Below are 13,691 nucleotides of genomic sequence, written 5' to 3'. Positions count from 1 at the left end.
TGTCATTTGGTTTCCTCCAGGCAGTGAGAGTAGTATTTATGGTGTTAAATTTGAAGCGGCTGTGGGTTTCGACTGATTTATCTGTGAATGGAATGTTGTACCAAAGAGTACTGTAAATCCCTAATTAAGTAAAAGATGTGCTACTTTAGTGGTAATTTACTTGAATACGAGTAAGAGTATTGATTAAGAAAATTACTCAAGCCAGAGTAAATTAGTTTCTTACTGAAAAACTGCTCGAGTAATTACTTTGTGGATGACTCTTGTTCTTTTCATATCTACAAACAAACGCAGCTGTAGCTCTAAAGATATGGTAATATTATTCATATTTGACACAGCCAGTATCATTGGACACAACCCAGATAAACAAACTGTATGAACAAGCCAAATAACACTACAAGCAACACTTAAGACTTATTGAAACAAATTCTGCATTGAACCATTAGTATGGTTTGAGTCACTTTTTTTTAAACTCGTTAAATTAAAACTAGCGAAGTGGAATACTTCATTTAATTCAACTCAAAGTGAAAGTACTATAGTTTCATTATACTCAAAAAAGTACCATTAAAGGGAAAAATACTCAAGTTCTGTAACAAGAGTAGCTGTAATTTGTCCCTTTCCACCACTGATTAGTATTTGCAGACAGCTCTATGGTAGAATAATGAAATATCCTTCTCCTGGATCACCACCTTGCCATGGTGGAGCAGCTTGCATGTACCAATGATCCCAAGAGCTATGCCATCCAGGGCTTGGCTCCTGGTAGGGTCACCCAAGGTGGATAGGTCAAGGGGGAGGTTCCAGATGAAGCGTGATCCAACAGAGATCCAACAAAGACCTCAACGACGGAACTGGCGGAAGATGTCTCCAGGTCACGATGGCAGTGAAGGCAGATGAAGGCAGCAACAAAGGGTGGTCCCCAATTGTCTTGGTTCTCCATGCTATTGGACTCTGGCCACTCCCCTGCCAAGGACCATGTGGTGGCTGCAGGCACATCAGCCACGCCATGTAAAAAGCTGTCACGCGCAGGCATCCTCCCATTATGCGGCTCCAGGATTGGCCTCTACGCTCACCTGAGGACCCAGAGGGAGGACGGTCATACCCAACCCCGAGTGATCACCAATGATGATGATGATGATAATGAATGACATATCTAGATGAAAATGCAGGCCAGACATCCTGAGGGAGCTCGAAGTAGAGTCGCTGCTCCTTCGTGTCCAAAGGAGCCAGCTGAGGTGGTTCGGGCATCTGATTAGGATGCCTCCTGGGCGCCTTCCTTGGGAGGTTTTCTGGGCATGTCCAAGTGGGAGGAGACCCCGGGGTAGACCCAGAACTCACTGGAGGGACTACATGTCCAATCTGGCCTGGGAATGCCTTGGGATCCCCCAGTAGGAACTGGAAGGCATTGCTGGGGAGAGGGATGTCTGGAGTGCCCTACTTAGCTTGCTGCCACCGTGACCCAACCCCGGAGAAGCGGCTGATGATGAGATGAGATGAACTCAGGCCGTGTAATCATAAGGTCTCTATAGATAATAGGGTGAATGCTGATCTGAGACCAATAAGATTATAAAGAAGTGATTATTGTCACATCACCATCCCCCTCCACAGACACACACTTAAGAAGACTTACGTATGTGCACTTCGGATGAGACATTAAACCAAGGTCCTAACTCACTGTGGTCATTAAATACCCCATGGCACTTATCGTAAGGTGTAGGGGGTACCCCGGTGTCCTGGCAATATTCCCAACCTGAATCTCTCCATCTGGCCACCTAAACATCCCTTGTGTAACTGGCTCAACAATTCCTCCCTCTCCACCTCAAGCTGATGTGTGATGTGCGTTCTGGTGCAAAATCGCTGCCGTGCATCACCCAGGTGGGTGCTACACAATTGGTGGTGGTTGAAGTGAGTTACCCCCTTCACTATGAAGCGCTTTGGGTGTCTAGATAAAGCGCAATATAAATGTAATCCATTATTAGTATTATTATTATTATCATTATTATGCTTTTGCTATCAGGGGCTCTAGGCTTTGGAATGACATACCAGAAGAAATTTGATAATCCACCTTAACACCATTTTTGAAATCACTGCTGAAATCTTATTTTCATGAGCTCGTCTTCTCCCAATAGCGTGTTTTTGTTTCATGACCATAGCGCCTGTTTTGTGACCCATTTCATGAGTTTTACAACTCATTTTTATTTAACTTTGATGCCTTTTTGTTTTTGTTCTGTGATAACACTTTGTAACATATGTTTGGAGAAGCGCTACTATGTTTCATCATTATTACTATTATTACCTCCCGTTTATTGTATATGCAGCTCCGAACGATGCACCATTATTTCACTTTCATCCAATAATAAAAGCTGAAATCGCTTTACAAAGTCTTGTGCTGATAAAAAAAAAATGTTAAATCACCGTTAAAGAAAAAAAATTAGATAAACAATAAAAGTTATGGATGAACACAAGATTACAGAGGGATATTATAAAAAAAATCAGATAGATAAAAACAATCACATTAAAGCTCACCATTAAAAAACTGTTAATTTAAGATGTACTATGATGTATGATGCTGATATTGCTAACTTAAGCTCCCCCAGGCGGGGGTCTTCCAAAGCTTAAGCCCAGATACCAAAAGCCCAGTCGGATTTATTCTTTAGCCCAAGCTCGGGAAATGACCGGTAAAGGGGCCTGACTAAGGTGTCTGAGACTAACCGGCAAACAGTACGGATAAGCAAAACCAGGGTCACTTAAGATGTTGTGACACATTTCTTGTCTTCGTCACTGACCTGGCTGCTGATATCAGCACAATCCGGAGCTCTGTGCTGGCTTGTAGGTTTCTGAAACAATAGAACAAAACCTGCAAACCTCTCAGCTGGACTCAGAGACTCAGTCAGTACAGTACAGTACAGTACAGTTCTGTACAGATGTGCATGGCATATGCACACCTGCCAACATGTTTTCATAAATTTCCAAAGGTTTTCATTTGTAAATGTCTTACCCACTCGTGATTGAGTTGAAGCGCCACAATACGTTGTGTATAAATTCATGTAAAGAAGAGTTCAGGGTTGGTTAATAGAGTCCACTTTGGCCTGAATGTTTCTTTTGGTTGGCTTGTTTATCTTAAAAACTTCCTGAGTGTGTGCGTGCATGCATGCGTGTGCGTGCGTGTGTGTTTGTGCGCTAACAATTTTGCTTGGTGACTGCTCCATCTGATTTACCCTGATGAGAGATTGAGAGTGTTGACAGGCAAGAAACAGATGTGCAATTTACAGCGTTAATTTCTCTCTCTCTCTCTCTCTCTCTCTCTCTCTCTCTCTCTCTCTCTCTCTCTCTCTCTCTCTCTCTCTCTCTCTCTCTCTCTCTCTCTCTCTCTCTCTCTCTCCAGCACAGTCACACACATACACAGAGTGCACTGTCGCTCCGTCACTCTGAAGCAAAGCAATTCTGTTGTTGTAGTCAATAGAAAACTCTTATCACGCTCTCAATAGATAAACATACCCTGCAGAATGCCACTCGCTCCCTTCTTCCCCTGTCTGTCGATGTCTGCTGAGAACAAGTAGAAAAGATTGTTATTTTTACAATTGCAACAACAGCCTATGTTACACCCCCCTGTGGGCCACAAAGCCCCCCCCCCCAAAAAAAAAGCCAACTGCAAGTCTCTGAGCCTCTGATTTTTGGCTCCCGTGGAAAAAAAATTACAAGAAGGAATATCTAAGATTTCTCCTTAGTCAAAAAAAGAAGGGGTTAAGAGTGCGGCAGTGCCAAGGAGGGAATAATGAGGGAGATAGAGGTTATACACCCCACTAATTAGCCAGGGTCTTCATAAGTTCAAGGACGGTTTCAATTTAGCTGATAAAGATGAGAGAGAGAGAGACCGGGGGGGGGGGATGGGTGAGACTTCCCACATCTTAATTATACCAGTGATTTTTTTGGACTGGTGGTGCCTTGAGGAGGAGGTGGGATGACGTGTGTGTGTGTGTGGGGGGGGGGGGGGTTGGTGTTGGAGGGTGAGTGGGGAGCTGGAAAGTCATCCTCTTGTCCAAATTGATTTGGCTCAAACCAACAACTTTCGGAGGTTAACAGTTTCTCTTGCAATTACCCAGCATGCTGAGTACTGGAGGGTTAACCTTATCATATGCAGCTACACATGATTAGCTACATTCACAGACGCTTTAATACAAACACATCCACATAACTGTTTTCACACATCTATACACGGGATCAATTCTCCCTTCTTTTTTAAATTTTTCGTGATAACGTTTTCTTGTGACGTTTTCCCTCACTGTAGTCGAGGCTGTAAGGATAGAGGGTGTCATATATCTATATATTGCACTGGTTGTAAAGTACTTTGTGATTTGGGGCTATACAAATCTACTACTACTACTTTCGGCTGCTCCCGTTAGGGGTCGCCGCAGCGGATCATCCGTTTCCATTTCTTCCTGTCTTCTGCGTCTTCCTCTGTCACACCAGCCACCTGCATGTCTTCCCTCACCACATCCATAAACCTCCTCTTTGGCCTTCCTCTTCTCCTCTTCCCTGGCAGCTCCATATTCAGCATCCTTCTCCCAAATATACTCAGCATCTCTCCTCCACACATGTCCAAGCCATCTCAATCTTGCCTCTCTTGCTTTGTCTCCAAACCGTCCAACCTGAGCGGTCCCTCTAATATAATCGTTCCTAATCCTGTCCTTCTTCGTTACTCCCAGTGAAAATCTTAGCATCTTCAACTCTGCCACCTCCAGCTCCGCCTCCTGTCTTTTCGTCAGTGCCACTGTCTCCAAACCATATAACATAGCTGGTCTCACAACCATCTTGTAAACTTTCCCTTTAACTCTTGCTGGTACCCTTCTGTCACAAATCACTCCTGACACACTTCTCCACCCACTCCAACCTGCCTGCACTCTCTTTTTCACCTCTCTACTGCACTCCCCGTTACTTTGGACAGTTGACCCCAAGTATTTAAACTCAAATGCCTGTCACCTCCACTCCTTGCATCCTGGCCATTCCACTGTCCTCTCTCTCATTCACGCATAGGTATTCCGTCTGGCTCCTACTGACTTTCATTCCTCTTCTCTCCAGTGCATACCTCCACCTCTCCAGGCTCTCCTCAACCTGCACCCTACTCTCGCTACAGATCACAATGTCATCCGCGAACATCATCGTCCATGGAGACTCCTGCCTGATCTTGTCCGTCAACCTGTCCATCACCATTGCAAACAAGAAAGGGTTCAGAGCCGATCCTTGATGTAATCCCACCTCCACCTTGAACCCATCTGTCATTCCAACCGCACACCTCACCATTGTCACACTGCCCTCATACGTATCCTGCACCACTCCTACATACTTCTCTGCAACTCCTGACTTCCTCATACAATACCACACCTCCTCTCTCGGCACTCTGTCATAAGCTTTCTCTAAATCTACAAAGACACAATGCAACTCTTTCTGGCCTTCTCTATACTTCTCAATCAACATTCTCAAAGCAAACATCGCATCTGTGGTGCTCTTTCGTGGCATGAACCCATACTGCTGCTCGCTGATCATCACCTCTCCTCTTAACCTAGCTTCTATTACTCTTTCCCATATCTTCATGCTGTGGCTGATCAACTTTATACCTCTGTAGTTGTTACAGTTCTGCACATCGCCCTTGTTCTTGAAAATCGGTACCAGTATGCTTCTTCTCCACTCCTCTGAGAGAGGTTGGAGGGACATTTGGTATGTACCAACTTCTTCAGGTCTCGCCACAACATTTCAATTGGATTAAGATCCGGACTTTGACTGGGCCTATCCAGAGTACGAATCCTCTTTCTCTGAAGCCATTCCTTTGTAGTTTTGCTGGAATGCTTTGGGTAATTGTCTTGTTGCATAATCCATTTTCGTCCCAGCTTCAACTCCCTGACTGATGGCAGGAGATTCTGGTCAAGAATTTGTTGATATGCCGAAGAATTCATGGTTCCTTGGATAATATGGAGTTGTCCAGGTCCAGAAGCAGAAAAGCAGCCCCAGACGTTCACATTTCCACCACCATGCTTCACTGTTGGGAGGAGGTTCTTTTCTTCATATGCAGTGTTGGCTTTTCTCCAAACATGTTGGTTTTGATTGTGACCAAATAATTCTATTTTGGACTCGTCTGTCCAGAGAATGGACTTCCAGAAGGTCTCTGGTTTGTCCAAGTGCTCTCTGGCAAAGTTGAAATGGGCAGCTTTGTTCTTTTTTGAGAGCAGAGGCTTCCTTCTAGCAACCCTCCATGAATGTCATGGCTATTCAATTTTCTTCTGATTGTAGACGCATGCATATTTGTCCCAGATGCTACCAGAGAGGTCTGCAACTCTCTAGAGGTGATGTGTGGGTTGGCCTTTACCTGATTTATTATTTTTCTGGTGCTTCTGGGTGATAGTTTTGATGGGCGTCCACTTCTAGGCAGAGTTGCTGTCATGTTGAAGGCCCTCCATTTGTAAATTATTTGTCTTACAGTGGATGGATGGAGCTGGAATCTTTTGGAGATGGTCTTATATCCCTCCCCAGACTGATGGGCTATCACTACCCTCTTCTTCATGTCCCCGGATATCTCCTTTGCTCTTGGCGTTGTTGATTTGTATGGGACCACAGTGGTTTGGTTGGTTTCCTCTCTCTTTTAATTAGTGCAGGCCAAACCCTTTCCCAAGGATGTCTCATTTCATTGGTCTGCTTAAATGATTAATTAAGCACCCAAATGTGTTTCACCCCGAGTCTGTTACCTGCTTGACTTAACCAATGCAGCTGGGGGTTCACTTACTTTTGCACATACACTAATTCCATGTTTCATGTAGTTTTTGGGCTACTTAAACAAGTCCCACTAAACAAGTACATGCAACTGATAAACATATATCTGACATTTCATACATGAAAACTGGTGATGATTGAATAAGAAAATCATGGTAAAACAACAGAAAAATCTAAACTGCTCAAGGGGTTCACATACTTTCAAGCAGCACTGTATATGTGTGTGTGTATACTATATACTTTTTTTTTCTTCATTTCTAAGTCCTACACTGGAAAAAAAAATACAATTGTGCACATTGTGCATAGTGATCTACCAGTGTAAACCCTGAATCTTTCCAGAATTTATCCAGAATTGTAAACAGAATAAACTGTCTAGTGACTGAGCTTCCTCTTTATGGATGAGGTCAGATGGGAGTCGTAAAACACATGCTGTCTGCACAATCATAAATATCAACACATTATCAACAACAGACTTATTGTTCCTCTCTCCTGATTCTATTCCTGCTCAACAGCGACAAGCGACTGTAAATAATGTAAATCTAATCACATAAATGAGGGACACTGAATCAAAACAAATGCGGCCCACCGGGATCACATTAAGTGGATTTCAATGTTCTGAAATGTAGAACACATGGATGCATGCGTTCAGTATCATCTACTGGCATGATGAATTGGAATTCATTAGCATACTTTAATTGTACCATTTATTCCAGTTTAGGATTGTTTATGGACATTTTCTCTCATTGCTACCTCATGTGACTTCAGTCTGAGATGAAAAATACTTTTTTTCTGTAAAATAGTTCAGATGCATTTGTATCATCAATTCACTGAAAAGCCAACTTACACATTGCATAAAAATAAAACGCCTCTACGCTTTAATTCCAACCCCCCCCCGCCAACTCACATCTATTTTGATAGTGAGATTTGACAACATCAGTCACCTGCAAATGTAAAACAGGCCATATTAATATTCTGTATGTAAAGGATTCACATATATCACCTGTGCATGGCTGCTGCTTTAATGACAGATGTCATCATGCGTTTCATGTAAAGCCAAAGCTAATAATATTCCAACTTGGTTCAATACAACTATGCAGATGTGATCATGTGATCACGCTTTTGTAGTCTTGGATGGAGCAGGGGGGTTTGTTTACTTCCCATCAGTCTGAACAACATGGATCCTCAAATGTGTGACTGACCCGAGAACTTGCACCCCCCCCCCACTTCCTCTCATCCAAAATCTCCATCTCTTCTCCTCTCTCTCCCTAGTGGGATGCCATTAACGAGATGGACGAGTACTTCAGTCCAATCCACACATACCAGGTGTGTAATCTGCTCAGTGTGTGTTCCTAGATTTCTGCTGTTATCCATTATGGATGCATCATAAAATCAGCGATGTGTGTTGTCAGGCATAAATAGAACCACACATATTATTATCATTTTTGTTTTGTTGTTGTTCTTGTTGCTGGTTGTTCTTTTGAGATAGGTCTGTAATGTCATGAGCCCCAGTCAGAACAATTGGCTGAGGACTGGGTGGATCCCTCGTGATGGAGCCAGAAGGATCTACATCGAGGTCAAGTTCACTCTGAGAGACTGCAACAGCATGCCTGGAGTACTGGGCACCTGCAAGGTAACAGCACTGACAGAGAGGTAGGGAAGCAGGGCGTCTGGGTAGCGTAGCGGTCTATTCTGTTACCTACCAACACAGGGATCGATAGTTCGAATCCCCGTGTTACATCCGGCTTCGTTGGGCGTCCCCACAGACACACCTGGCCGTGTCTGCGGGTGGGAGTCTGGATGTGGGTATGTGTCCTGGTCGCTGCACTAGCGCCTCCTCTGGTCAGTCAGGCACCTGTTCAGGAGGGGAGGGGGAACTGTGGGGAATAGCATGATCCTCCCATGCGCTACGTTTCCCTGGCAAAACTCCTCACTGTCAGGTGAAAAGAAGCAGCTGGTGACTCCACATGTATCAGAGGAGACATGTGGTAGTCTGCACCCCTCCCCAGATTGGCAGAGGGGGTGGAGCAGCAACCTGGACAGCTCAGAAGAGTGGCATAATTGGGCGGATACAACTGGGGAGAAAAAGGGGGCGAAAAAAGAGGTAGGGAAGCTGAGGGGAAGACGAACATAAGGTAAGATAGGGAGGGGTGAATGCGGAGAAAAAGGATGGGGAGCCTTAAACAGAAAAGAGCGCTGGACAGGGAAAGTGAAAGTGGAGTTGTAGATTGCAGCCTGGCGCTGATATTGAGAGAAAGAGACTGTGAGACCATATTGAAGAGACTGTGTTCAAGCTTTATTGGAAATTCTTTATTAGGAATAACCCCTTGAGATGTACCATCTCATTTTCAAGGGGGTCATCAAGCTTAATCCTCTACAAAGACTGTTATCCATGTAATTGTACTAAATATACAGAATTACAATGTAGTCATTAAAACCTGTAAAGAAGTCACAATGCTTGATAAAAATGCATCGTATCTCATCATGTGTTATCACAACATTATAAGTTGTAGCTGTAAATTCAAGTCAAAGGCAACATCTATAAAATTATATTTAACTTGTCTTTCTCCTGCATAATGCCATAGTAGGTAATAATTGTGCTGATTCTCTAAACGGAGTCCAATTTGACTTCCGAATTTCAGTTAAATGTCCTTGATCCTCATTTCCAGTGTTTAATTAAGTTGTTGAGAAGATTTGAAATTCCAAAAAGTAATTATTGAAATGGAAATATATAGCGTTAGTTTCATCCTTATTTCTGCTCTTTCCTTTTCACATTTCAAAAATCACAGAAGACATGCAAACCATACAATAGCATTCTTGTGGTACCCCTATATTTAAAGACAGATACTGTTGTGATTGACACAAGTGTTACCCAGGTCACACTGAGTTATTTTTATACTCGTGTTTGCTCTAGGAAACCTTCAACCTCTACTACTATGAATCTGACAGAGCGGTGGGCTCGGCCATCAGAGAGAACCAGTTCATCAAGATTGACACCATTGCTGCTGATGAGAGCTTCACAGGGGTGGATCTGGGGGTCCGCAGATTGAAACTCAACACTGAGGTAACAACCACCACAATTCACATCTGCAAATAACATCAACCTATTGTATTGAACAGATAAAACTGTTTTGTTTTTTTTATTCTTACAATTCTTACAACACATAACCTCATGAGGGATTCAAGAGAAAGTACCAAGATTTGCTGCTCCCATCAAGCAGGCTTTGTTTTTTGCAGCGGTCATTAGTTATATTTCCATCCAACTGTTTCCATCATGCAAATTAAGGTGCGTTTCCATCAGATCTGTTTGAACCAACAAAACCCTGAATGAAGGGAGGCCTAAGTGTCCTATGTCATATGGCCGTACATTGAGACCCATAAGAAAGATGGACCAGCTAAGATTAAGAAACAGTTAATCATGTGATTAAATTCTATCCTGCATGTCCTGTTTTATTCTGCAAATACATTTCCATTGCAATCTACCACATTTAAGTGGAAGATTTAACCATATGGTGCCATGATAACATCTCTCTCTAAATGTCAATGAGACAAAAGAAATCATTGTTGACTTTAGAAAGATCAGAGGAAGTCAAATTCCTATTACCATCAATTGGTCATCTGTTAAAACTGTGGACAGCTTTAGGTTTCTCGGTTTACACATCACAGACACCCTCACATGGTCTCTCAATACCAACTGCACCCTCAGTAAGGCAAAGACTGTATTTTCTGAGGCATCGCAAGAGTTTTGGTATGAGTACCAAAACTCTTATGAACTTTTATTAGGACTGTCTTGACAGGCTGTATCACACAGTGTGGTTTGGCAATCTGACTGCTCAGGACTGCAGACAGCTGCAAAGGACTGTAAACATAGCAGCAAAGATCATTGGCATGGAACTACCACAACTTCATAATATTTACACCACTCACTGCAGAAAGGAAAGCCCAAAACATCATTAAGGACACCAGCCACACCACTCATGTTCTGTTCTCACTCCTTCCATCTAAAAAAAACTACCGGCGCATCAAATCACACACCACCCATCTTAATAATAGTTTCTTCCCACAGGCAGTCAGGATGCTGAACAGCTGACACACCCATATGAACCTTACATTGTTGTGTTATCATGTACTGTATATCTTTTTTGGGGGGGGGGCGTCCTTGTGTCCTTTGTATCATGGCAGAGAGAGCCAGAGCACAATAATTTCATTGCATTCTACACATGACAATAAAGTGGAACCTGAACTTGATTTATTCATATCGAATAAAAAAAATGTATCCACAGCAAGCGAACATGCAAACTTTGTGTGCATCATGCGGATCCTTTCCCATATTGGCCGTTTCCATCAAGCTTTCTTGAGTCGAAACAGCAAAATTCTCACAATAACACTTGGATGGACATATGGTTTGTTAAGGTTTGTAGAACGAACCCAATAGCGACAACACAAGACAAAGTAAAGCACCAACCTGGCAGGACTCGTAGAGGAGAGCCGGCCGGGCCTGGCCAGAAGGGGGAGGCGCTTCAGGCGGAACTTGAGAATAGCTTCTTAAAAATGGGAAAACGTAAACTGCCCCCTTAATCCGAAAAGGAAAAAAAAGTAAACTGCTCCTTTAAAGTCCGAAAGGGAAAAAACGTAAACTGCTCCTTTAAAGTCCGAAAGGGAAAAAACACAAACTGCTCCTCTTGAGTCCGAAAGGGGAAAAAACACAAACTGCTCCTTTAAGGTGGAAGTCCAACCGAGTAATAAGATCCACAGTGAGAGAGGAGAAATTAGAATATCAAAAACTTGATCTCAACTAGAAAATCACGATGGGAAAATCCAATGGGGAAAACACAAAGAGAGTTCTTATCCGAACAAGCTCTCAAGGAGAACTGACACAAGGGAATAATCAAACAAGCAAAAACACGGAGAATACTACAATCTGTACTCCACCGGGAGACACAGAAATGTCACAAAACTCGAGACGAAGAATTTACTCACGGGACTGTTCAGGACGAACTCGCGACGAGTTCTGGAAAGCAAACAAACTTATACTAGAGTGGTTAACGAGTAGATAGGCTGCAGGTGTTTCAGACGCGCCCTTCCCCCGCTCTCATTGCTGGTTGCCAGGTTGGTCAACAGACCGAGCCCTAACATGGTTACAGTCAATGAGGGCAAACAGATTCATTGTAGCTGAAATGATCGAAATACCAATAGAGGATCCTGTACATTAAATTCAACGCTTACTCCAAAGCTATGTAAGTTTGTTGCGTAGGTAAACTTTAATCAATCGATCAATTAATTTAAATGGCATCTTTCGTGCGATGGATGCAATTTTATTCTGTGCAACATCTTTACATGTGGCATCTGTTTTACCACACAGATTCGGTTGACACTTGCGAGGGAGAAGGTGTGCTAGTTTGAGTTCATTAATTGAAGCCTGTGTGAATCTCTTCTGTGTAGGTGCGAGGGGTGGGCCCCTTGAGCCGGCGAGGGTTTTACCTGGCCTTCCAGGACATCGGAGCGTGCATTGCCCTGACCTCAGTCAGGGTGTACTATAAGCGCTGCGTGGGCGTGAGCCGCAACCTGGCAGTCTTTACAGATGTGGTGACCGGCGCCGACTCCTCCTCCCTAGTGGAGGTCAGGGGTCAGTGTGTGGACCATGCCGAGGAGAGGGACACGCCCAAGATGTACTGCAGCGCCGAGGGCGAGTGGCTGGTGCCAATCGGGAGATGTGTGTGCTCTGCTGGATTTGAAGAGCACAGAGATTCCTGCGTGGGTGAGTCAAGTCTCGGGATGGGTTGGTCATGTTGGGGATAGCGGTCACTAGACCAACACTGGTCAAGTTTTGCCTTGGCTGGTAAGTTTGTCAATACTGTAGTGATGGCTATGTACCAGGGAAGTGTAAGGGGTTATGGGACTGCTACATCCATGTTCAGATCATTAGGTAATGGCAATTGATAGATGAGGAAGCCATGAAAACAACTTCTAATCATCTAAAATTGTTATTAATGATTTATCACAGAAAAATACACACATATTTAATACATTCCCTGTTTACATGTACTTTCAATGGCAGATCTGCACCAGAACCCTCTACGGGAAGCCCTGTGTGTGACCCCATCTCTCTGTAACCCGTTACTCTGACATGGGGGTCACATAAGGTTATCATAAGTAAATACGAGGAATTAATCAAAAGGTCACTTTTTTACCTATTTTCAAACCACTATCACATCTCTGAAGGTATGCTAAGGATCCCCAAGGTCTCTGCAGTCCCGCCGGTGGGGTAAAATGTTTAGCTAGCTTGGAACAAATGTTTGAATCCAATATTTCAGACCCATTGTGCTGTTGATTTTGAAATGGCTCAGTCTGCTGCACTTTCCCCCTGTACATTACGGTAACATACAACGAAGTTCAAATACGCTACCATAACCCACCGGCTGAGAACAGACTGAAAGGGGGATAGTGGAGAAACAACTGAAAACCACATATGGCCCTGTTCAGACCTGGCATTAACAGGCATCCATCGCCTTATAAGAACACTTCTTCAACCCTACATAGACTCTTGCCACAGATCCCAGAACAAGAGCATAATTTAAGTTGGCACCCTCAATGTCTGACTCACACACACTGGACCAATTATCACATGACACATGATCTCTTTATAGAGCCAATGATCTGAACATGAATGCAACAGCCCCATAATCCCGACCGTCTTCCATGGTCGCTACAATACTAGCAGCCCCTGTGGTGGGAAACAGCTGAATTTACAATCTATAATGCATACTACACTAGAAATTGATTTGGAAAAAAAGAAAAGAAAAAAATAAGAGTCGATTTGTTCTGTAATTGTTAACCTTTTGTTGTTGGTAAATAAGTAAGTTTTGAGATAAATAAGTTTAAGGGTGGGCGGTAAATTATGAGTGAAATGATGTGCTGTTGTTAATGTTTTTGTTTAC

General features: G+C 43.3%; 1 protein-coding gene across 1 annotated transcript in view; it reads left to right on the top strand.

Moving 5' to 3' along the window:
- The window catches only part of epha8 (eph receptor A8), a 130,897-nt gene that overhangs the window by 48,119 nt on the left and 69,087 nt on the right, over positions 1–13,691 (top strand). Inside the window, exons 3-6 of the mRNA XM_056273777.1 lie at positions 8,026–8,079; positions 8,243–8,386; positions 9,668–9,817; positions 12,196–12,511. Coding sequence (XP_056129752.1) covers positions 8,026–8,079; positions 8,243–8,386; positions 9,668–9,817; positions 12,196–12,511 — 664 coding nt within the window. The remainder of the gene's footprint in view (positions 1–8,025; positions 8,080–8,242; positions 8,387–9,667; positions 9,818–12,195; positions 12,512–13,691) is intronic.

The sequence above is a fragment of the Lampris incognitus genome, chromosome 2 (genome assembly GCF_029633865.1).
Source record: "Lampris incognitus isolate fLamInc1 chromosome 2, fLamInc1.hap2, whole genome shotgun sequence".
Classification (NCBI taxonomy): Eukaryota; Metazoa; Chordata; class Actinopteri; order Lampriformes; family Lampridae; genus Lampris; species Lampris incognitus.
The sequence above is the reverse complement of the archived record's forward strand: the minus strand, read 5'-3'. Positions and strand labels throughout refer to the sequence as shown.